Source organism: Mus caroli, unplaced genomic scaffold (genome assembly GCF_978045245.1).
Source record: "Mus caroli unplaced genomic scaffold, Mus_caroli_1 scaffold_4, whole genome shotgun sequence".
NCBI classification, from domain to species: domain Eukaryota; kingdom Metazoa; phylum Chordata; class Mammalia; order Rodentia; family Muridae; genus Mus; species Mus caroli.
The window spans coordinates 116,440,631-116,465,000 of record NW_028227259.1 but is presented as its reverse complement, the minus strand read 5'-3'; the positions used below and the strand labels follow the sequence as shown (position 1 = coordinate 116,465,000).

The following is a 24,370-nucleotide window of genomic DNA, read 5'->3' as shown; positions in this document are numbered from 1 at the left end:
ACCTAACATTCGAGGTCAGGGACAAGAGAGGCGCCTCATCAGTTCGGAACACTTGCTGCCCTTGCAGAGAACATAACACTGGCGTTTGCTTCCCAGTACCAATATAATGGCTCACAGGCATCTGTAAGCACTCAATCCCAGGAGATGACGTCCTTTCCTGCCCTCCAGGGGCTCTAGGCACACACATTCGTGCAGACAAAACACTCATACGCATAAAATAAAAGTGAAAACCTAAGTCAAGAGCAACCTAGGTCATAGGGCCAAATACTGTTCCCAACTCTCTCACAGCCATGCAGAGTGTGTGGCGGAGCCCTATTGACTGCAGAGGCAAGCTTTCATAGTGGCTACTGGGTGAGGGGCTGCTCGAGACTCACACACTGAACACAGATGGCAAATCGGGGCTTCACCACATGGGCAACCGCACACATGCCCTGGACCACAGCACAACCACACAGGACAGGATGTCACGGGAAGTGCAGCTACCACCCTTGATGGCACCCTGCCTCACAGGATGGACCACCAGCCTCATCCGAGATCTAGTACCCACTACGAATGGAAAGTAAAAGGACATCTGTGAGCAGATGTCACCACGGGGAGGTGACCGTCCCAATCCAGTGATCTGGAGACAAGGAGAAGACAGGGTGGCTGGTGTGTGGGGAATGTTAGTAAAAGGGGGACTTGGACTAACAAGCAGGCTATGGGTATGGTCAAGGTCCCGGCTAGGGGTATGGGGGAGGAGATGAGTGGGAGAGGGAGGGAGGTATGGTGATGTCTAAAAATCAGCACTAGTGCCAGTCCTGCTGCGGCACCTGCCTGCACTAAGGAGGGCTGTGAATCGGAGTCATTCCCACCAGGTGTGACCTTGACAGGATAAACACTGGTAGGTGAAATGGCACAATGTCTTGAACTTGCTTTAAACTTCTCTAGGAAAAAAATAAGAGGGATCTTAGGGCTCACAGGATTTGTAGCATTCATAGCATGTAAGAGTTTGTAATAGTCCCTACTTCTCTGTTTGAATAAAAGCTTGTTTGTTTGTTTTTTAAAGAGACTTTTTTTCTTAACATATATTTATCTATTGAATGTATGTATATGGAATGCATTGTAGCTGTCCTCAGGCACACTCCAGAGGAGGGCATCAGATCCCACTACAGATGGCTGTGAGCCACCATGTGGTTGCTGGGAATTGAACTCGGGACGTCTGTTAGGGCAGTCAGTGCTCTTACCCGCTGAGTTGTCTGAATAATCACCCAGCCCCATGAATAAAAGCTTCTTAAAATTAGCTGATTGGGAGCAGGACACAGAAAAAAAATAAAATAAAAAAAATAAAAACTCCTATGGCTAAGAGAGCCAACAGGAGGACAGCCTGGAGCCACTGGCCTATCAGCCCAGCTGCCACAGAGGCTGAGAACTCTGAGAACCTGTCTCAAAACTTCAAAGATAAGTAAGTCAAAAGGTGGCTGGGGAGAGAGCAGAGCAGGCATGTGGTCCCGGTCTCATCCACAACACGTCTTCAAAGAGGCCATGTGCACAAGAGCCCCCCCCCCCGGCTTACCTGGGGTGGATAAAAGTAGCAGATGCCAGCTCTGGTTGGGTCTCCTTCTCCCTTTACCTTGGAACTGTCATACAGGAAGAAGTAGTTCCACCTGGCAAGGGAACAGAATGAAGCCATGGGTCTCCCCAGCTAGTGACAATGACAAGCTCGGGACACTATTCTCTCTAGTTCCTGGCTCTGGGAGGGTTTGGTGGTCAGCTGCCAGGAAGAGTCCAGCAGCCACAAGCAGCAGATAAAGCCACGACCAGTGCAGCACAGGCAGACTGTGCACAGCTGTCAGCCCATCTGCCGGAGGAGGCAGCCACTCCTGCAGGAACCAGATCACCCACCCAGGGCTGCTGTTTGAAATCCTCACCCCTAGCGGCCCAAGCACATGGCCTGCGCTTTCCTGCCATGTCTCTAGGTCGTGGTAACAAAGTCATCCCCTGAGCTTCTCCAGAACATGCTGGTGGGAAGCGGCCCTTCGGAGGACTCGTGGACTCACTTAACAGATGTGTATGGAGGGCCTGCAACAGATGTGCTCATGCATAACAGGAAGACAGCAGCCCTTGAAAGATGACAGAAAAACACCAAACTCCTCTAGGACTCTCAAACCTTACCAGTGGCTTAACCTGGCTTCCTCCCACCTTTCCAGGTTCCTCAGTGTAAAGGAATCTTTCTTCTGAGTTCCCAGCACCTTCTGCACTGTGCTAAAGACCCAGACAGGTCTCGCTCTGCATCCCAGGCTGACCTTAAACTGCACAGCCTCCTGCTTTTGCCTCCCTCCCAAGTTCTGGGGCTACCACTCAGCCAGGACTGGTTTGGGGAGGCTCTAGCTCTGAGGTAGTCATCACCTGTCTGCACAAGGCAAACTACGCAAAGCCTGGGCTTCAGTTGTACCTTCAGACTCTGAGAGGACACAGACCAGACCAGAGTAGCCCACTTCACTCTCCTCCTGACAGACACCCGTCTCAACATCATCCGCTAAAGCCCCAAGGCTCAGTGTACAACTGGCCGCACATTACATGGTGATCAAAAACATTTGTGAATTTTCAAAGCCCTCAGTGGACCACCAGCCACCCTAGTCCCCTCCCATACTCTGAAATCATACACTATACCTCAGGCATCTTTTAGAATGGCTCACGTCATCAATTGCTAGGTCTGCTGAGTCTAGTCAAGCCACCCCTATCACTGTCACCTCTCAGGAGCATTTGTTGAGCCAGGTTATGAAAAAGGATGAAGCTACAGAGGGTGAATGAGGGAACCCAAGTTTGAGACACACATTGCACAACAGCCTAAGAGCCAGACTGGCCAAACCTCAACTTCAGCCCTCCTGCCTCTCCACAGACACAGATGACACACCTAGGCGATCAAGACTGGTGGCATCCTCCCAGTCATCTGCCTGCAGTGCATGAAGTGGAGTTGGCAAGGTGTTCTGGGTTTTGCTTATTTTTTGCTGTGCCAGGGATTGAACCCAGGGCCTCTTGAGTGATAGGTGAACACTCTACCACTGGGCTATATCCAGTCCCAAACTTGCAAGGTTCAAACACATACGCTCTGGAGAAAAATGGCTTCCACATTTAATGAGGTTGCTCTAAGAACAGTAAGACTAGCCAGCTGAGGCTTCCGGTTCACTCAAATGGTCCTGGAAGCAGCTCCAGGCAGGCCTGGACACTCACCACGCTGCTGACTTTGTCTCTGGGGGAGTGGTGGTGGCCATTTACTCTCCAGATGGCTTCATCCTCTTCATCTGGTGTTCTTCCTAGAAGCAGTTCTCTGTCCCCAACTGGTGTCCTCAGCCCAGTGATGCCAGGTGTGGACCATCCAGGTGGTTTCTGCCTCTTGTTCACTCTTGAGTCAATATGAAAAGGCAACTTCCCTTCCCGGCAGGTTCCTTTCCAGAAGTATCTCTGCACAGCTGACAAGTCCAGGAGGAAACGGATTGGAGGTGGACTAGATTAACTGTGGGCTGCTTTCAGGAGCATCTGTATGGCTGTCTACACTGGAATCCGTTCCAACTCCCCACCCCCAGGGAGCGCCACAGCAAGGAGAAGCATGCTGGATGGGCAGGGCAGCTTCTGATAGGATCTCTGACTTTGTGTACAGTCCAAAGCCATCCAGTGAGTTTCTTCAAAAGGTCCAAAGTTCCCAGTTCACACACACACACACCAGTATCTCAGCTCTGAGGAAAAACAAAGAATCAATTCTTTCAGAAACCCGTGACCACGCATGTGACCCACAGGGTTCAATAAACACTTGATTTCAAAACAGCCTTCAGAGCTTGTGTTTTAGAATAAAAAGAGTTTGGGTAGCAGATACTTCAAAGACCCTTTTTTTTTTTTTTTTTTTTTTTTTTTTTCCAGCAGAAAATAGCTTTGCAGAAGGGAAACCAGACAACGAGTGTAGAAGGTGCTGGGTGTAAGGGACCACACAAGTCAAATGGTCCCAAAATTAAGGAACTGGCACTCGGGAGCCTACTCAGAATGTGCACAGCCCTTCAGAGTGCAAGAGAGAACTTTGACAGAGGGGAAGACAACTCACTGTATCATGGAATACTCTGCCAGAAAGAGTCTTGGCCTCACTTACTCTGATTCTTCACTCCTCCAAGGGAACTGTCCAGAAACAGGTGGTACAGGCACCTGTTTTTAGGCACCTGGCATTAAAATTATTATCCATGAGGCTGAAATTTTCTGACAGTCATATTTCACTGTGTGGATAACACTGGGAGGAAACACAAAAATAATTTAATCCTTTTCCTTAACAAGTCTTCGGGTTTTTTTTTTTTTTTTTGGTTTGTTTGTTTGTTTGTTTTGAGAAAGGGTTTCTCTGTATAGCCCTGGCTGTCCTGGAACTCACTCTGTAGACCAGGCTGGCCTCGAACTCAGGCTATCTCTGCCTCCCAAGTGCTGGGATTAAAGGTGTACGCCACCACCGCCTGGCTTCATTAAGACTATAGTCTTAATCCCACTTTTCTGGTTAATTCCTTCAAGGACAGGATCTCTGAAGCTGGCCACAATCTGCCACCTGTGGAGATAGTACGTTGATGTCTCTTAGGGAAGGAGCCAGGCATGGTAGTTCAGGACTTTTATCCCAGCGCACTGGAAATGGTCAGATTGCTGAGTTCCAGGCAAGCTATGGCTACAAAGCAGGACCCTCTCTTAAAAGCGAGTAAACTCTCTTAGGAAGAAGGAAGTGCCCGAGGGTCATCCCCCACGAACCTGAAAAGGCCTCTTAAATATTAGTCACCTCAACTACACACACCTCATTCTGCAGCAAGCACAGGGCGAGCACACTGTGCAGGGCATCTCTGTTCTGGAACCCACCCTTCCCATTCCCTGAGGCCTGCTCAGGGACCTAACAGCGAGTTCTCAAAGGTCCCGAAGAGGTCAGTGATTGTGTAAGGGACCTAAAGAGGCCATGACACCCTAAGGAGAGAGCAGGGGGACGGTGCGGGTGCGCGCGGGGACGGAGGGAAGTCCCTCGCTGATCAGGAGCCCCGAACCCTGCGGCCCGATCGCGTGGATCTCAGGCTCGCCCGCCCGCCCACCGGGAGCCCGAGCTCCGTCTGGCCGCCCGCGGGACAGCCCCTGATACCTGCGCCCGCCCGGCGGCCCCGCGATCACGCGCGGACCCACCTCCCGCCGGTGGGGGCTTGGCGATGACGTGCGGTGTGACGCGAGCCTGTGACGTCTGCGGCACGGCGGCCGCTCTGGCGCGCTCTGCTGACGTCAGAGCATGGCGGCGGCGGCAGCGGCTCCCGGCCCCTGGAGCGCGGTAGCTCCGCGGAGGAGGAAGCGCGCGGCGGGAAGGCGGCCGCGGCCGGGCGAGGGGCCCCGGGCCGAGCCGGAGGCGGACGGCGAGGCGGTGCTACGCCGCCTGCGGGAGGCCGAGTGAGTGCAGCGCCGAGAGGCGACTCCAGCCTCAGTGTCCCTAACCTGGAAATGGGTGTGCCAACCCGCTGGGGAAGGCTGAGTTCCCCATCGGGTGTCACTGTAGCAAGCTCTCAGTAAAGCTGCCATTCCCATCGCTGCGGCTGCGGCAGTTTGCCATCCTGTGTCCCCGTCTGCCACCTTTGAGATGGGGGTTTAAGCATAGGGATGCTCAGAGGATTGTGTGATGTGACTGTAAAGCACTACCTGGCACCCAAGCTCAAGGTGGGGGAGGAGGGTGTCAGAAGGTGCTCAGAAGACCTCTCCTTTCACTGCATAGGTTAGGACAATCAAACTCAAATGTGAGGCTTGGTGGCAAGAACCTTTACCTTATAAATCATCAGGTCTGGATTTGGAGGCGGGATCTCGTACTATAGCTTAGGCTAGCCCAGCAGCCCTGGAACTGGAGATATCCCGTCTTTGCTGTGGGCCACACACCACATTGGTTATTATCCGTATTGTAAATCGAGGTTGCAGCAAACACAGATGTCAGCATTTGCATCAATGGTTTACTGAGCAGCAGCTGTGTGCGAACCCCATGCTTCCACCTAATCAATGTACTCCTACGTTACATCCATCTCCCCAGCGCTTGGTCTGTACCTTCTTACAGGGCACATAGACGGTGCCCACCATACACAGGCTACACCGTGTTCTTGCCTTTTCTAGTTTTGGTCTTGCAGGGCTAAGTTACAAGTGTTGGTAGCATTTTGGATGGGTCAGAAGGGCTGTGATGAGGGGAACAAGTTACACTTAAAAAGCATCGGTGACCCAGAAGTTACCTCTGAACATAAATTACTGGAGGTGCAGCTGAGAGGACAGATAGAAGCAAGCAGAGCCTTAAAGTCTCGAGATTAGCGAGACATAGGTGTCTGGGACCTGAAGTCTCAAGGCACACACCAGATAGTCATAGTTTCCTCTGTTGCTTCAGAATCTCCCAGAATGCCCTGCTTCTCCCAGCATCCTTCCAGGGGTGTGGTTATCACTCCTGAGCATAGAGAATCTGATTCAGGGCTACTTAGAATATTACAAAGTACTTTGATTTATCGGGCACTTCTTTCCTTAGAAGAATGTAGGTCGCCTGGGAGCAGTTTGTTGTCTCCTCTGTGTCCCTAAACATTGCCTCTGGCATACTTAAATTCTCTGTTGATCTGCCTTAGACTGTGGAAACCAGCAACCAGACCCTAGGACTTTCTCTTTGACCTTCTTTTTACAGTTATTTATAGTGGGGAAGCTATTGAGTTCCTGCTGAGTAGCTCATTCATTCCTCCTGCTACTCTCCTGTCTTGAGAGGACACTCCCATCATAAAGGCAAAGTCTGAGGACTTTATTTATTGAACTGCATCTCTGCCAGGCCAAAGAAGTAGAACACACCCAGACCATCCCTTGGCAAACCAGGGCCTCTTGATGGAGGTCCTTTTTATAAAAGGACCCAGCAATCTACATCCAGGCCATGGGAATGTCTTTCAGTAAGGGCTGACTCTGTATCAGAGGGTCCTCCATTCCCCCCATCTGGCTCATGGTCAGGGCTAAGATGACCCAAAAGAGAAGGGAGATGAGCAGGCCATGTCTTCTTAACAGGGAGGACCTGCGGATCTCTGATTTCTGCAGTTCGGCACTGGGTGAGTAGGGGTTAGTAGGGGAGGCATGGGAGTGGAAGGGGGGCTACCTGAAAGTGGACAAAGGACACTCTCCATCCAAGGACATTTTTCTTCACAGTCTTGCTTGTGGTGGGTTCTGGTGCTGACTTCCTCAGAGCTGTGTCTTTGGCACTGAACACTGCAGTGGAGGTGGTGGTGTATATATCCTGCAGTATAGTTGTGAGCATTAAGGTGGGAAGTGCATGGCTCTCCTAAGTGCTATTAGTCATCAAGATGGCTAGATTGTATACAGATCCCACTTTTTCCTTTACAGTGTAGACCTTCCCCCCTTGCAGGTGTGCTCTCAACTCAGTTTCTTCAGCATGGTCCTTAGGGATGAACAGGCCCCGGTTTACACTGTTTCCAGGGATGGACAGGCAGTGTTTACACTGTATCACAGGCTCCTGTTTCAATAACTCAGTTAAGCCTCACCTGTAGGCTGCAGCCACCCCCCACCCCCACCCCACTCCCAGAGTTGAGGTTGTTAAATGAAAAGCAGCATCTACCATCAAAAAGGTTTTAAGGGTTCTCTTCCCGACAAGGACTTTAAAGTTTCTGGAACAGCCTTTCCTCACCTGGGGCACCTGTACAAAGGTGGCTTTGCCACATCCGTGAACAAAACCAGCTTGCTTAGTGTTCTTTTGTTTAGGATGGTAACCTAAAAGGAAGGCCAGGAGGTGATCTGGGCAGTGGTTTTTAACCTAGCCATTCAGTTGCCTTTATAGAGGTCTTCAGAATTCAAGAGCACAAACACCTCAGACACATGGCTTTAGATGAAAACCTTTTAACACAGTCTTGGGTTCTTAGATGTAGAGTTCAGGATCCAGCTTCTAGTGGCCTGGACACAGGTCTTTGGCAGCTTCACTCCAGTCGTGGAGGCTTCTTTCACAGTCCTGGCTCTAGGGAGCAGAGTATGGGATGTGACTAAAATTGGGGGAATGATCTTTCAGAAACCATCACTGAGTGTCTTAGGAAACAGTTGGAGCAACTGCAGCCCCTAACAGAAGCCCTTGGAAGGCTGCACCTTGGCTCATCGTCACCTAGTGGGTCACAGGAGCCCTTGGCTTCAAGCGCCTCCCATGTGAAGTGTGTGTGCTACGGTCTTGGGACCTTTGCCTCCTGCCCCACTGCTCGGATCCAGCTTGCTTTTATGCTTCTCTTTCTAGAGAAGTGCCAGGTGAGCTTTGTCTTCCTCTCCCACCCCTGGCAGATGGTGCATGTGCGCCCGGAACTTAAGTGCCCCTCTTCCCTTCCAGGTCCCCAGAAGTCACTGCTGGGTCTATGACCCTCTGTTCAGTCAGACTGAGGTTTCCGTTCTCACCTCCCTCGGTGTGACTGTCCTCAGTGAGAATGAGGTAGGTGCTTTCATCTCTTCCAGACCACTCACCTCTGCTAGCAGACAGGCTTTCTGTGACTCGGTGCCCCACTGGCCCTGGCATGCTGGCCTTCTTAGAGCCCAGTTAGTCACTCCCATTTTGGACTGTTATATACTGTGGAAACTTGAATCAGCAGCATGAATTAATGTGTTAGGCTTACAAAACTCTCGAGAGCCTGGAGAGATGGCTCAGCTGTTAAAAGCGCGGACTACTCTTTCAGTGGAAGGTTCCCATGTGGAGGCTCACAGTCTGCTCTAACTCTAGGTCCAGAAGACCTGATGCCCTCTTCTGGCCCCTGCAGGCATCAGGCATGCATATGGAAAACTCATAAAAAACTAAAAACAGAAACACACCGGGCGTGGTGGTACACGCCTTTAATCCCAGCACTTGGGAGGCAGAGGCAGGCGAATTTCTGAGTTCAAGGCCAGCCTGGTCTACAAAGTGAGTTCCAGGGCAGCCAGGGCTGCAGAGAAACCCTGTCTCGAAAAACTAAAAAAACAAAACAAAACAAAACAAAACAAAAAAACCAGAAACACACACATGGGTAGAACCTTGTGTGTCCTTTCTGGGTTTTGTCTGAGTTCTGGGAATCACTGAGGTTGGACTGCCCTGGTTAGGTGGCAAGTACATTCACCCCTCCCCCCCTTTTTAGGGTCTCTGTAGCCCAGGATGGTCGATCCTGCTGCTTTGAGCAATAGTGAGACCCTATAACACTCGCTTCTGAGTGCTGGCTCTATGCAGAGAAGAGCAGATAGGTGAGGCCTGAGGGCACCTTTAACTTATAGAGACCAAGTACAGCAGCAGGGTTGGCCTATGCACTGAGAGCCATCAGAAGGCAGGGTCCAGTACCACAGGCAGATCCTGTGGAGGCAGCCATAGGACACCAACATGGGCTTGTGCCTGACAGAAGCTGCAGGGAGAGGCACACACAATGGGGGTGTGGCCAGACAGCCATTAGGTGTCTATGTCCCCGCTGTGGTAAGGATCTGCAGTGAGGCAGGGTACCTGGAAGACCCAAAATGTAGGACATGGGGACAGTCATCACATGGAATACCTTTGGTCAGCATGGGTTCCTTGTGTCCCCTACAGACATCCAGCGTACTTACACTTACTAATATAGCTGTGCCACAGAAGAGCTGGGCTTTGCACTCCGCTCCTTAGCACCCATTCTTCTGGTTCCACAGGAAGGCAAGCGCAGTGTCCAGGGCCAGCCCACTGTCTTCTACATGCCACACTGTGGGACAGCTCTATACAACAATCTGCTGTGGAGCAACTGGTCTGCAGACGCCCTGTCCAGGGTGGTCATCATCGGGAACAGTTTCCGAGGCCTCGAGGAAAGGTGAGCCATCAGGAATGCCAGGCCTAGCTTCCCTGTGAGGACCTGCGTAAATGGTTTAGGGGTCTAGCTTAAATCACCTAAGGAGTCTGCAAATGGCCCTCTTCTGAGGGCAGAGGTGTTTGGGCAGCCATGCTTTAAGTGCAGACACTCCTGATCTGCTTCACAGTGCATGCCTGTGCTGCCCTCTTGCATATCCCTCAGCCTTTCTGAACTAGTTTTTACCTGTTGAAAAAGAAAGCAAACACCGATATACTTCCGAATTGTGTATGTTATGTTTTTATTTGCAGGTTGTTGGCGAGGATTCTGCAGGAAAATTACCCCTACATTGCAAAGGTGTCTGACAGAATAGCTGGGCCGGGTGGGGGTGCAAAGCCACACTGTCCATGTTTCTAAGCACAACCAGCTGGTGCCTCTCCTACTGTGTGCCAGTGGCCTTCATCCTTGGGGTGAGCCCAGCAGTCTCACTGCCATGGGACTGAAAAGTGCTGAAATACAACCCCCCATCTCTTATTTCTCAGAAGGATGGTGGGATGGCCAGGTGAAGATAGAGTGGAGTGTACCTAATGCCCGTGTCTGGTCCTCTCTGCTCAGATTCTGAAAGGCCTGGAGGAGGTCCCACTGCCACAGACTCCCCAGTACACCGACACCTTTAATGACACATCTGTCCACTGGTTCCCGATATTGAAGCTGGAGGGACTGCCTGGGGACCTGTGGGCGTCCCAGGAAGAGCCTGACTACCAGGACTGTGAGGACCTGGAGATCATCAGGAAAGCCACAGATCACTCAGCTGGAGTAACAGGACAGTTCTCTCCACCTGGGCCAGGGGCCACGGTGCACACCACACCAGATCCTTTGCCCGGCCAGGAATACAGGCCGACTGGGGACACTGAGTCACATCCTGCCCTGGTGGCCTGGTCTCCCAAATAGAGACATTATTCATCAGCTTGGTTTACAGTGCTGTTTATTCACACCAGTCTGGTGTGGCCGATGTCTACTTGGCCATGTCGATGAGGCTCTGCAGGGAGGTGGGCACCCAAGTCTTCTCACCCTGCACAAACACCACACCCCGGTCAATGTAGATGACGATGCGGCCAAAGGTGTAGAGCTGCTTGCCCTCATGCCGCTTGCCGATGACAGGCATGAACACAATGTTGTGCTCCTCTGCCTTGGTCTCGATAAGGTCCTTAAAGTTCATGGGCACAGAGCTGGCGGCCACACCGATGCCTCTCTGTGCCATGTTCTCAGCCTCCCGGCGCTCCTGCATGGCCTCGTACTGGAAATCCTTCCTGCGCTCCGTGTGGGTGAGGTAGGCAATGTTCTCTCTCGCACCCGGCTGCATGTAGGCACCTGAGAGAAGGGAGGACAGACGAGAGATGACTCCGGGTATGCAGAACCCTAGGATGACATGCTGTGTGTGACCTGCTGCTGAACGGCCCAGGCACCACTAACATGATCAGTGCATGCTTGGGAAGAGTCAATACCACAAAACTGGTTTGGGAGCTAAGTAGCTAATATCAGGTATCAGAAGTGATTCAGTACTGAGAGATGTGGATAAGGGCTGAGCCCACACATGTGGCCCCCTAAAGTCACCATTTATGAGGTCACCTTGTAGTCTAGCATGGCCTACATTCATTCTACTATCCCTTGCTACAGAGGTCCCTCTGTAGAACAGAAGATGGGGCTCATTGGTTAGGAATATGTATGTTTTCAGAGAATCCAGTTTGATTCCCAGCTCCCCCTTCACATGGCCCATAACTCTCTAACTCCAAGTCCATGATACCCTCTTATGGCTGTCCACCAGGCACATACATAAACATATTAAACTTTACATGGAAAATGCATTTGGGGAGCTAGAGTATGGTGACCGGAGGATCACAGCGTGACCCAAATGCAATCTACTGTGGTGGTTTGAATATGCTTGGCCCAGAAGTGTGTCACTGTGGGCGTGGGCTGCCTGAGAGTCAGTCTTCTGTTTGCCTTCAGAACAAGACGCAGAACTCTCAGCTCCTCCCTTGCCATGCCTGCCTGGATGCTGCCATGCTCCCACCTTGATAAAGGACTGAACCTGCGAACCTTGTTCTTTACAAGAGTTGCCTTGGTCCTGGTGTCAGTCACAGCAATGACACCCTAACTTAGACAAATACTCACCAACATTGGAGGACACAGCCCTGTTCATGATGTCGAGTGCTTCGTTGAACTTGTCCTTGACAGAAGGGTGGGCCAGCACCTGGTCTGAGAACATGGACTTCCAGCCCAGGTACCACTTGGTGATCTCCTCGTAATTGGGACTGTTACTGAGCCAGGAGCACAGCACCTGCCAAAGGACACAGGACACTGAGCTGATGTACACACTGGACCATGGCAGGGAGAGCAGAGTCCCCGGGGCTACTGCTGTGTTCAGTGTTGCTCCTCCCAGCAGCCCACACTACAAGCAGTTACCAGGAGAATCTGGAGCCAGCCTGTGGCCTAAATGTGCTAAAGCCTTGATCTCCACATCCCTGACAGGTTCTCTGAGGAGCTGAGCTGAGGTGATTCTGTGCCTGGACAGCAGAGGGCACTGGGGACCCTTCTGGACCGTACTGCTCACCTGGAGCCACTTGGGGAAGAAATGCTTCTCCAGCAGCCCCACCAGGCTGGAGACGGAGATCATCCCCTCCCAGTCCATCACCCAGTAGAAGGCGTCCATGTGCTGCTGGTGGGGGTTGATGACAAGCTCCCCCAGGCACATGCCTGCAAGAGAGACAGCAAGGCACACTCTTCAGTCTCCACCCACAGTGAATCCCATGAGTCACAAGCACTTAAGAGGCCAGGGCTGGAGAGATGGCTCGGTGGTTAGCAGCACTGACTGTTCTTCCAGAGGTCCTGAGTTCAATTCCCAGCAACCACACGGTGGCTCACAACCATCTGCAGTGGGATCTGATGCCCTCTTCTGGTGTCTGAAGACAGCAACAGTGTTCTCATATACATTAAATAATTCCTTAAAAAATAGGGGGCCAGAGGCTTTCTGGTTCTGACATTCAAACCAGCCCTGTCAGGAAAACCACAAGGCACAGAGAGTCCAGAGTCATGACTGCAGACCCTGGTCAAGCTATGAAGGAACAGCAGGAAGGGCCTGCTTCCAGTCCCGTCCACCTCTGCCCTAAGGAGTATACCTCATAGTGGACACTGAGCAGGCTACACTCGGCTCACAAGTCCCCATGTCCTTACCCAGCTTGGGCACGATGTTCCTGAGCATGAAGGCCTCCCAGGACCCAGGGGTGAGGACCTCTTTCCAGGGCTGCAGGATGAGCTTGGCTGAGGCATCGCTGGGGTGCCATTTCTGCAGTGCGCTGGACAGCTTGCTGCGCACAGGGGAGTAGAGTGGCTCCAGGCGGGCCTGCATGAGCGGCAGCCACGGATGGATCCACGAGTGGATAGGGACGGTGTCTGTCAGGGGGTTCCAGTTGTCCACCTGCAGGATGAGTGGGATGACAGTTCATGATACAGCAGTGCTGTCCTTAGGAAGAGGCCTTTGGTCCTGACTAAGGGTCACAGTCCTCAGTGTGTATGTGTGGACGGGGAACCCCACTGAGGAGGTAAATAGGTATTCTGTACTCTAGGTCCCTTTGTGTCCTGACCACGGGTCACAGTCCCCAGTGTGCGTGTGTGTGCACATGTGTGTGTAGGGGTGGGGAACCCCACTGTGGAGGTAAATAGGTATTCTGTACTCCAGGTCCTTCCACAGAAGGAAATTAAACACTCATGCCACCAATTCAAGCCTCAGCACAGCTCAAGGTTCAATAAAAAGCCCTGAGAAAGGCCATGCCCACCCGAGAGAGGTAGGAAGGGGGTACTATGGAGAAGGCTAGAACACTGCAGGCCACCCAGCCATGCTGGTAGTCCTTCAACCTCTGGGCTCTTGTACACAGATAAGAGACACTGTCAAAGCAATGCCATACCTCCTTCTGCAGCTTAGGGAAGATGAGCTGGTCCAGGATATTGTCCAGGATCCACACGGGGATGATGTGTGCCCAGCTGTCCAGGAAGTCCACCATCGGCTCACAGTTCCGTGGCTGCCACTGGGCGACGACATTCCGAACGAAAGGCATCCAGACCTCCCACATGAGCCTGTGAGAGGCATGGCAGCCTCTGGTCAGCCACACTGCTTCCTTCACGGTGCTCAAAGTGTGCCAGCCCACACACCCCCACAGGAAACCTCAGGCCAGTGCCCACAGGGGCCCCTATGAGGTCTTGGCTCTCGTCCTTGGGCACCTCGGTGGAGCCAGCACTGGCAGGACTGCTACAGGCCCAGGTGGCTGACAGTGACAGCACAGGGTTAGCGGCTGCTTTCCCACCAGGAGCCTCAGTTCACAACTTCTCACACTCGGGGTCACAGCTTGAATGTCCCCTCCTGAGACACCTCTGTCCTCTCCACATCTGGCTCATTCTTGGTTCTCACTAGTTCTTGGCACTGCCTTTTCCAGACTGGGTGAAAGCTGCTCATGGTCAGGGTCAGCCCAGTTCCTGGATGCTCAGGACACTCACGCACACACGGGTGAGCCCAGTTCCTGGATGCTCAGGACACTCACGCACACACAGGTGAGCCCAGTTCCTGGATGCTCAGGACACTCACGCACACACGGGTGAGCCCAGTTCCTGGACGCTCAGGACACTCACGCACACACGGGTGAGCCCATCTCCACACCCAGAGCAAATCTGAGGTGGAGCAGAGTCAACGGGGCCAGAATGGCTGCCCCCCAGCCTTTAGCACAATTCCTGCTCCTTGGGGGCTGAGGGAATACAGTGGGGTAGGGCCTGGCACCTGTGGAAGGCGTCGGAGGACAGGTCCTGGCTGCTGTGAGACAGCAGCTGGTCGTTCTCCAGGAGGCTCTTCCACTTGGAGATGATCTGGGTGCCATAGCTACCGTCCTGCAGAACACCAGCATCATCAATTAGCCTTCCCACCTCAGTAGCCATGCCCCAGCCCAAAAGCAGGCTGCACCCTAGCTCACCTCGAGGGGGTGCCAATCCTTGAAGTAGTCCTTCACGAGCGGGTAGACGATGGCCACAGCAAGGTCTGCGCGGTCTGCTAGGCGGTACTCCTCATAGTACTTGTCCTGTAGTGTCTCAAAGATGCGGGCACACTCATCCAGAGTGAGGGGGTCGGCGCCATGGGGCTGCATGCGGCGCTCACATTCCTCCACCAGGGCCAGCACCTTGCTGAGGTTAGAGATGACACGCTCCTCATGTGCAAGAACCTCGGCTGTCTTCTCCAGCTCGTGCGACAGGCTAACCACCATGTCCCGCTCATACTGGAGCTGCCGGTCGCTCTGGATGATCTCCTGCTCCGTGCGCTCAATGAGCAGCTGCAGGTTGTGCTCCAGCTCAGGCAGTGCAAAGCCCGGCATCCTGGCTTCCTTGCCAGCTGTGGGGGGCAGCTGCGCCAGCAATGGCACCCCTTCATCGGGCATGCTGTGCTTGTGGCTGATTTGGCTGTAGCTGTAGTACACCTTCTGCTCCCGGCCTGTCATGTCGATCACCTTGGAGAGTCAGGTTACCACCTGTTAGCACCACTGAGCAGGGGAGATGTGACAGAGCTCTGTGGATGGACAGAGCTGCCTACCACAGGCTTGAGCTGTCAGACCCACACCATCTTACACTAACTGGTGACAGGCAGCTGCCACCATTGCTGTCTAGCTACTTGGAAAGTGATAACAACACCATGTGTCCATCACAGAGAGGGTGGCCTTCCCCAAGATCCCAGCTACCCCACTTCATGCCCAGCTATGACAGGCCTTACACCAATGGGCCAGTCAGAACTGTACATCAGAAGTCCTTAAAGGAGAGAGAGGTCTTGCTCCTGACCCATCGGCAGGCCTTCCCTTCCTGCTTACGGCACTCCCAGAAATCTTCTCCTTGGTCTCAAACAGAGAAAAATTTACCTACAAATGAATCTATGCCAAACTCACCGCAAAGCAAAGGAAGCTTCAGGCTGCGCAGAGGCTCGGGGCTGGGAGCTATACTTACCACAATCAGCACAGGGAGGTGTCAGGTGTCAAAACCAGGGCCTGGCATGTGTCGTGCTCAGCACTCACTCACAGAGTACTTACCTTAGAAGTGTTACTGAGTTCACTGGACATAAAGCACACCCACACCCGGTCACACAGACATACAGACACACACCCACATACACTCACATAGACACATACAGACACACACCCACACATGCTCACACAGACACATACACACACAGAAACACACCCACACATGCTCACACATACACACCCCCACACACAGACATAGACACACACCCACACACGCTCACACATACAGACATACACCCACACACGCTCACACAGACATACAGACACACATCCACACACGCTCACAGGCTCATACAGACACAGACATACATGCTCATACAGACACACATAGAAACACACCCACACCTGCTCGCATACACAGACACACACACAGTCACCCCCGCATACACACACCCCAATAACCTACTTATCAGACAAAGCCTTCAGAGGATGGACAGGGGGACAGATGTGAGGCTCTCATACCTTGACCTGAGACAGTTCCTTCTGAGGCGCTGTGAGCTTCTTGCTGACCCTGCCCTTGGCCTTCAGCTCCTCCACAGTCTTGTAAGAGTACTTTGGCTTCTTCTTGCTTCCGCTGGGGTCTTTCCTCCATTGGCTCAGCTCCTTCTGAAACTCCTTAGGCAGAGGGATGCAGTCAATGACAACAGGAGGGGCCTGATGCATAGCAGCCAGGGCCAAGGCCTTTAGCATGCCTGCAGCCACCAAATACCACTCGCCTACATCCGTGTCTAATAGCTGGAAGTCAAAGGCGGGCCCAAGAGAAGGGAGAGGCTCTCACAGAACTTAGATATAGCATAGAAGATTAGAAAACACTGGCCCCACTCAGCAGAGCTCCACAAGAATGGTGAGCAGAGGGTAGCATGTGAGGATATACTCGTCCGCCCTACAGGTCAAGTCTGACCTGGCTGCCATTTTATTCTCACACTGACTTAACCTGTCATTTCTTTTTTTTTCAAGTATCTGGAGTTGCAGCTGTTCAGGAATCATGGCGCGTGCTCTCCCGGGCCATCTCTGAGCTGAGAGAGCCTACCCTGCAGTCAGAGCACATGCACCTGAGTGTCTCAGTCCCCACCCTGTCTTACTGTCTCACAGCTGCCCACCTCACAGTCCTAGGTCCAAGACACCGTGAAGGCATCAGGTGAGAGATGAGTTCCAGCAGGGCCTGCCACATAAGTGGGTGTGGAGACACACAGAGGCCACACAGCACATAGCAGCTATATGAAATGGCCCAGGCCCTGTGCTGCCCACACAGAGGCCATCTTTACCTCTTCTGCCTCCTCTTCCGAGTCTGCCACGGGGAAGTCCTGTAGAGACTGAGTGGTCCTCTCCGAGCCGTAGGCCCCCACAGCTCCCTTGCCTTTTCTCTGTTTGGCTTCAATGGGGTTGATGATCCCTGAGTGAGGGCAGGAGAAAGACAAGAGACTTTTCAGATCCTGGCCACCAGTGTGAGGACACCAGGAAGAGTGCACTTCCTGCTCCATACCAACAGGAGTGCCTTCCCTGTGCTCAGGACACAGCCACATTCCCCGGGACTCAACAACTGAGACCACCTCTGAGGATTCTGCCCTCCTGTGCTGACCAACACAGGCATCAGAAGCCTATGTGGCAAGCACAGTAACTCAGGAGGCTGAGCGGCTGAAGGACAGCTATGGGCTGGGAAGGGGCTCACACTGCTCACAGCTAACTTGTATAATATGGCTAAGCCCTGGCAATCAACAGGAACAGCATTTTCATGAGGATTACTCCCCTGTCCAGGATTTCCTTCCACCTCCTCACTCAGCACTGTTGAAACCCTAGTGTCCTCAGCCTCCTGGACCTGCCACCTGCCCTGCTGCAGTCAGTGTGTGAGCCTGCCTGGGCTCTGCCATGCTCTGCCCAGCATCTCAGGGATGCTCTGCCACACTCTTCACAGAGAAATCCTCAGCACTACCTGAGCCGCATGTGGGTGGCCTGGGATGTGAATTACAGAGGACACTTCTGATTGGACCCATCAGGCTCAAAGAGGCTAAGTGCTTGCTCCTTGTGGCTCTGAGCCAAGGTGGTGAGCTGTGTGTGCAAGGGCTGTTTCTCAGTGGGGCTGGTTGGGGGAGCAACGTGGGTTTGGGTCAGCCAGCAGCACAGGCATGTCTTCAGTCGGTGAAGGCCGCTGTGCACTGGCCTGCCTGATGCTGAGTGCAGACTAATAAGAAAACCTGCAGAAGCAGGAACTACGCAGCTGGCCTAACAGCCCAGGCAGGCTCACACACTGACCGCAGCAGGGCAAGTGGCAGGTCCAGGAGGCTGAGGACACCGTGTTTAGAAGAACATACTCTGCCACAAAGGCATCTGTGAAGCAGCCAGGCAAAATCTAGAGTTCTGGGTGAGACTGTCTGATTTAAAAATATTAGCAGTTACTTCTCTAGAGCACTGGCCAGGTTAAAGCAGCTCTGCGTCCGCAGCCACTTTAGACCCTAGCAGTTTCCGTCCCATTTAACCAAGTAGTTACTGAATCTGGGTTCTGAGAAAGCCAAGCAGCCGGGAAGCACAAGTGGCCCATGCTGCCAAACCCAGCTGCAGAGTAACAGCTGCTTTGGCTGGGTTTTGAGCTTATGAATCCTTCCCAGGACCTGTCACCATACTTGCTGAGCTTCCTCCCAGAGCCTCCCCTCCACACTCACCCTGTGCGTTCTTCCCCAGGCCACGCCCAGGGACGTAGCCCATCTTCTGCAGCAGCTTCTGCCCGATCCCTTTCGTGTGTCTCTCCCAGCTGCCAAAGTCCATGAAGGACTTGGTTCCTCCTGAAAAGCCTTTTTGGCTGGGCTTAAAATTGCCACCCTGCAAAGAAGGCGGGATGAGTTTGGGTGAGAGAGAAAAACAGAACAACCCAGGGAGCTCAAGCCTACAGCTACACTGTATTATGAAAAGCAGCATCTGGACCACAGCCACATCAGTGACTCGGAGGAGGAAAGGAACTGCAGGCGCTCACCAGGCTTCTCCCTGTGGAGGAAGCCATTGCACTGTGACCTCCATGGGGTACCACCAGGAGACTGTCCTGCCAGGCCTACCGTCTTTAACTTCTTTGGTCCTAAATCCTTCGGGAAGTCCTCCTGCTTAACAGGCTTCTCGTCAGCATCAGAGTCCTCGGAGTCCGCTTCCTCGGCCGCCCCTTTCTTGAGCCCCGCACTGATGAAGTTGACCGGTGCAGAATAGTCTCGGGCCCTACAGACAGACACAGAGCCTCCAAGTCCGTAAAGAACACTTTTGCAACACCCTGTCCTGGAAGCCTCTCAAGAGAATTACTTAGAGAGAGAGGCCCTTAATAATCTTACATTTAACATTTAAAAAAATATTATATATATGGGGGGGGGGTGACCACATGACACTATGGGTGCCCGATGAGCCAAAGGCTCAATTCCGTGAAGATGGAATTAGAGGCACTTGTGAGCTGCCTGAGGTGGGCACTGGCTGGGAGCCACACTCAGGTCTGCAACAGCAATTGAGTTCAATCTCAATTGCTCCTGAGTCCACTTCCAGCCCACATTTAACACTCGTGGGGTCTGCTCGATTCAAACTATAACTGAAGATTTGCCACTGTCAGTAGGGTTGAGTATAAATTCAGACTAGGATGTAATAATCTCACTTCCCTTGGACGCTTTCAAAAATGCCATTATTGCTCTGTGCAGACAATTTGTAGAGCATCTCGTCCCTTTCACCTTCCCTGTAGGAATCTGGTGATTGAACTCAGCTAGCCAGGCGTGCATGGCAACAACCTCTGAGCCTTCAAACTGGGCCCCTTTTACAACTGAAAAGACTGTGTTAGCTTAGTGTCTGCTTTGCTTTAGAGTGGTACAGCACTTATCTAGCATGCCTGTAAACACACACACACATACACATAGTGTTTGTTTTAGATACTATTTCAAGGATAAAAGTCAGAAAACTCAAATAGATAAAAACCCTAAGTAAAATTAATCAAAAAATTCTGAGTGTAGTTAGGTGCGGGAGACATGAGACAGCATCTTAATATGGAACCCAGGCTGTACTACCACTCTCCCCTGTGAACCTACTCACTTTTCTACCTCCGTTTGGGCCAACAGCGTTTTCTCCAGAGCACCCTTCTCTAAACTCCCTGTTCTCTAGTGCCCTGTGAGTGTTCCCTGACACAGCATGGTCCCACAGCTGCAATGCCTGTGGTGGGTCAGCACTTCCCGATCCATAAGTAGCCCTGATCCTATCACACAGTAACTGCTGAGGGAGAGCTCGCCACCCCAGCTCAACAACACATAGCAAGATGCTGTAGCACCCGGACTCCACAAGCGCAGAAAACTCTTCTGGGGTGCCTTCCCGATCCTCCAGACCCAGGGTATGCAGCCCAGCACACAGTACCTTTTGCCTCCAAAGCTGGGCCTCTCCTCGTCCGAGTCGCGCTCCGCCCACACCCCATAGGTGGCCTCCTCCTTGGTCTGCCAATGGCGCTGCCGGTTGGGATTGAACTCATTCTGGAGATCCCAGTCGGTGATCTCAAAGTTCTCACGCTCGTCGTCATCGTCATCATCAAGGTGGCCTTCGCCATCCCGGTACAAGTGGGACAGAGACATGGCCAGTCACTAGAGGATGGGGACAAGAACAGCACTGTGAGAACCCGGGGCTAGCAGAAGATCCCCCAGTGTCAAAAAGCTATTAATGAGCCTCATGATCCAACTCAGTAAAGCAGCCATTAAACACAGGGCAAGATGACCAGCTCCGTGACAAGTGAGACAAGGCAGATCCAGCCATCCGAAGGGGGCCTAATGCACAATGCCTTGTCAGAGTCAATCACCGTGCACGCGTGGGGCGGGGCCACAGAACGGCAGGCACATATGCCACAGAAAGGAAGCAACAGCTCTAAATGTTATTACCTCAGAAACCAGGTGGGTCTTTTTACTTCTCCAGGAGAAGTTGTATCTAGCCAATTTGCAGTTCCAGGGAAACTTCAAAGCATTTTCTGAAATACTATTTCCATGGGGCTGAAGGTTTCCTTCCCTGAACGGCTTCTAAGGTACTGGAGGGTTGCACTCTTTCTGAATGCCACTTTGCAGCCACACCTGGAGGGTAGGGAATAAACAAAGTATTCTACCCAGGTAGCTATTCATCTCTTTCTCTCTCAGAATTGCATTCATTCCGTTCCAGAAGAAGCTTGGAAGGATTGATTAAGATGATACTTTAGAAAAACAAAAGCCTCCAACACTTTGGAGGCAGAGAGGCAGATCCATTTCTCTAAGTTCAAAGCCAGCCTGGTCTCAAAACCGACAAAACAACAACGAAACCTGCGCTCCCAGGAGGTGCTCAAGAAACAGCACCCTTACATCTTTGACTCTAGCAGTAGGGAGGCAGAGACCAGGGGGATATGAGTTCAAAGCCAGCCTGGTCTACAAAGCAAATTCCAGGGCAGCCAGGGCTGGCTGTTAAAGAGAAATTCTGTCTCGAAAACAAAAACAAAAAACAAAAGCAAACAAACAAACAAACAAAAACAGAAAACGGGGGGAAAGGGATGAGAAAGAAAAAAAAAAAAAAAAAAAAACAACTTCTTCCACTCCATGATCGGGTTTCAAGTTCACAGTCATTACCAGTCAGGACTGCGAAGTGAATGATTGTGAAAATCAGCAACGCTTAACACCCCAGCCTGAGTCTAAATCGCGCCTCTATGAACACCTCTGAGTGTGGTTATCACATTCAAAGGTCCCGACCCGACACTGTGCATTGCACAGTTAACATCCTCACTATGTGACACCAGTGACTGACAGCGGGAAAACGGCTCCGCGGTGACCAACATCTCCCCCCGCCCTTCCTCCTCACTATGCACTGGCTAAACTCAACAGGATCCGACCGCAGCAACTAGCGCACGTTGAGTGCACAGTCCCTCAAAGGAGCAGGAATCCCTGGGCCCACGCGATTACAACACTGCCACCTCCCCAGCACACAGGGGGCAGGAGACGCTCAGCTCAATGTCAGCAGCGGGCCCGGAGCTCAGGGAAACCGTAAAGCCGTCGTCGCGGAGCCTCGGAGCCTCCGCCCGCACTCCCGGGACGTCACCCCGCCGCCTGCTCACCTCGCTCAGCATCCGCGAGAGCCACACAGCCTTCGCCCAGCGTCCCCGAACCTGCGAGGGTTCCGCCAGCCAAACCCGGATGTGGCCTTTACCGGCGCATCGGAAATACGTCATCGCTCAGAGGCGGAAGTGGCGCGCTGTTGCCCGGGCTGCGACTTCACGCCGGAGGGGGCGTGTCTGCATTCCCGGAAGGGCCTGTGATCCCGCCTCGCGCTGTTTCCGGTTCCCATCGAAACTGAGGTTGTGTTGCCGTCTGGTTCCAGGGCGAGCGGTCGCCGGGCTTTGGAGTCTTACTTAGCGTTACCAGCCTCACGGGGACACTGAGAGATTAAAATGTCCTCGCGACCCCATGTCGAGTTCTCTCCAGGAAGCAGTTTTATTGTTCTCCTCTCTCCTCTAGTTATTTCTCTGCCGCTGGGAAAGAACGGAATTGGGGGTTCTTGTTGGTTTGCTTTGGTTTTGGTTTTGTGAATTTTCAAGACAGGGTTTCTCAGCCGGCCGTGGTGTCGCACGCCTTTAATCCCAGCACTTGGGAGGCAGAGACAGGAGGATTTCTTAGTTCGAGGCCAGCCTGGTCTACATACAAAGTGAGTTCCAGGACAACCAGGGCGACACAGAGAAACCCTGTCTCGAAAAACAAACAAAACAAAACAAAAAAAAAAAAAAAAAAAGACAGGGTTTCTCTGTGTAGCCCTGACTGTCCTGGGACTCATTGTATAGACCAGGCTAGCCTCGAACTCGGGAGATCTGCCTGCCTCTGCCTCCCGAGTGCTGGCCTTAAAGGTGTGTGCCAACGCGACCCACGAAGGGCATATTTCATCTTTTTACACATCTTACAAATCTATACATAGTCTGGTGCCATCTCTGGTTGTGAAACTAATTCGTTTTCTCTAATACCCTAAAAGGCTGGGTCCTGGTGGGTTTTGTTGTTGGCTGGACTTATTTTTGTTTTTCCCTATCAGCTTGATACACTGTCAGCTTGATACACACTAGAGATATCTAGGAAAAGGACTCAGTGCTTCCATCGGATGGCCGGTAGGCAAGACTGGGGTCGTTTGCTTGATTCATGATTGATGTGGGACGGCCCAGCCCATTGTGGGTGGGGCCTCCCCTGTAGTCCTGGGCGCTGTAAGCACAGGGGGCAAGTCAATAAGCAGCGTTCCCTCCGTGGCTTCTACTTAAGTTCTTTTTAAAAGTGTCTGCTTTGGACTGTAATCTGTAAAGCAAATAAATCAATTTCCTTCCCAAATTGCTCTTGGGTATGGTCTTTACAATACAGCAATAAAAACCAAAAAACATGCAGGAGGATTTGTTAGTCAGGTTCATGGGGAGTCCGTCAGAGCCAATGTGATTCTGTGGGATCAGGGTACCTTCTTGGGTTTATGGTCACGTGAATGAAAGCATCTAAGAACTGATACAGAGAAAGCTGAGGGCGGGCAGTGGGGCCAGGGTTGGGGGTGGGGGGCGGGAGCTCCAGGCAAATTGTAACTCATAGCTGCCCCGAAGAGAACGGAGAAGGGAAGAGGCATGGTGGTGTGGGAGAGCCAGTGTGGAGGTCGGCCACGAGCAGGGAGGGGGCCTTCAGAGCATGAGCAAGGGATCCCAGTACAGGGAAGTTGAAAGCATACTTGTGTTGGAAAAGAATATCCCTGCGTGTGAACTAAGTGAAAGTAAACCAGGAAGGCAGTGACCCCAAGTTGGCAGACAAGCACAGGCAAGCTGCAAGGGTACTTCCGTTCCATTCCATTCTGACGCAAGTGCTATCGGGTGACTCATCCCGTTGGTAGGAGCTCAGCGTCATTTTGATGGGATTGGCACAGCATAAACCTCACCAAGAGGAAGCTTATGACCAGCAAGTATCAAAAAATGCCTGGTATTTGGGGCTTGACATAAACTACAGGAATGTCACAAGATGGGGCCAGGGGCACAGACTATGGAATACTGGACCTTAGGCAAGCTAGCCATCTTTGATAAAAACAAAACAAACAAACAAACAAAAAAACTTCTCACACTTAGGCTGTGACCAGAATCCAAGTGGAAAAGACTAGAAAGGAAAAGAAACCTGGCGACACACACCTTTAATCCCAGCACTGGGGGAGGCAGAGGTGATTGGATCTCAGTGAAACCTGGCCTAGATTTCCAGGACATCTAGGGGTAAATAATGAGACCTTGTTGAGAGAGAGGGAGAAGAAAGAGGAGAGGAGGAGGAGGAGGAGAACGACGACAACAAGAACAAAAAGGAATAGTTATACCCTTCTGCATCAGAACTCTGGATGTTCTGGGAATGTACATTAGTTTAAGGTGAGCACCTTTAAGCAGTTCCTTGATTTGCCCCCACTAGGCTAACCCTTAAGGAAGGAGACAAAAGCATGGGCCCCACTTAGAGAAGTGGTTCTCAGCTCATGTCATGA

At 52.2% G+C, this 24,370-nt stretch overlaps 3 protein-coding genes across 10 annotated transcripts in view; 1 reads left to right on the top strand and 2 right to left on the bottom strand.

Annotated features, from left to right (window-relative positions):
* Hps4 (HPS4 biogenesis of lysosomal organelles complex 3 subunit 2) overlaps window positions 1-5,261 on the bottom strand; it is a 36,907-nt gene extending 31,646 nt beyond the window's left edge. The window contains exons 1-5 of one of the 8 annotated variants that reach the window (XM_085837028.1): window positions 5,126-5,261; window positions 4,388-4,555; window positions 4,118-4,252; window positions 3,211-3,713; window positions 1,553-1,643 (exon numbers count right to left, since the gene is read on the bottom strand). In XM_085837028.1, coding sequence (XP_085693154.1) covers window positions 1,553-1,643; window positions 3,211-3,251 — 132 coding nt within the window. In that variant the 5' untranslated portion in view covers window positions 3,252-3,713; window positions 4,118-4,252; window positions 4,388-4,555; window positions 5,126-5,261. The other 7 variants (XM_085837029.1, XM_029477208.2, XM_021162815.3 and 4 more) reach the window with 7 other exon arrangements.
* Srrd (SRR1 domain containing) lies at window positions 5,250-10,754 on the top strand. The gene is made up of 7 exons (XM_021162817.3): window positions 5,250-5,421; window positions 7,039-7,079; window positions 8,048-8,274; window positions 8,354-8,452; window positions 9,658-9,812; window positions 10,100-10,145; window positions 10,404-10,754. The coding sequence occupies exons 1-7, from the start codon at window positions 5,267-5,269 to the stop codon at window positions 10,737-10,739; spliced, it is 1,059 nt and encodes a 352-aa protein (XP_021018476.1). The 5' UTR covers window positions 5,250-5,266; the 3' UTR covers window positions 10,740-10,754.
* On the bottom strand, window positions 10,063-22,062 carry Tfip11 (tuftelin interacting protein 11). The gene is made up of 14 exons (XM_021162813.2): window positions 21,960-22,062; window positions 20,770-20,955; window positions 20,258-20,478; window positions 18,940-19,093; window positions 18,553-18,709; window positions 17,161-17,288; window positions 16,358-16,510; window positions 14,804-15,331; window positions 14,614-14,720; window positions 13,751-13,919; window positions 13,020-13,263; window positions 12,400-12,542; window positions 11,961-12,126; window positions 10,063-11,159 (listed from the first exon to the last, which is right to left on the bottom strand). The coding sequence occupies exons 3-14, from the start codon at window positions 20,467-20,469 to the stop codon at window positions 10,804-10,806; spliced, it is 2,517 nt and encodes an 838-aa protein (XP_021018472.1). The 5' UTR covers window positions 20,470-20,478; window positions 20,770-20,955; window positions 21,960-22,062; the 3' UTR covers window positions 10,063-10,803.
* Window positions 22,063-24,370: the final 2,308 nt, after the last annotated feature.

Bases quoted from the DNA above. Each gene is read 5' to 3' on its own strand.
- Tfip11 (XM_021162813.2), bottom strand. From the start codon at position 20,469: ATGTCTCTGTCCCACTTGTACCGGGATGGCGAAGGCCACCTTGATGAT. The intron at 17,289-18,552 runs GTGAGTGTGGAG...GCCCTCACTCAG, and splicing joins CCTGGGGAAGAACGCACAGG to GGATCATCAACCCCATTGAA. The intron at 15,332-16,357 runs GTATGAGAGCCT...TGACTCTCCAAG, and splicing joins AGGAACTGTCTCAGGTCAAG to GTGATCGACATGACAGGCCG.
- Srrd (XM_021162817.3), top strand. From the start codon at position 5,267: ATGGCGGCGGCGGCAGCGGCTCCCGGCCCCTGGAGCGCGGTAGCTCCG. The intron at 8,453-9,657 runs GTAGGTGCTTTC...CTGGTTCCACAG, and splicing joins CTGTCCTCAGTGAGAATGAG to GAAGGCAAGCGCAGTGTCCA. The intron at 10,146-10,403 runs GTGTCTGACAGA...CTCTCTGCTCAG, and splicing joins ATTACCCCTACATTGCAAAG to ATTCTGAAAGGCCTGGAGGA.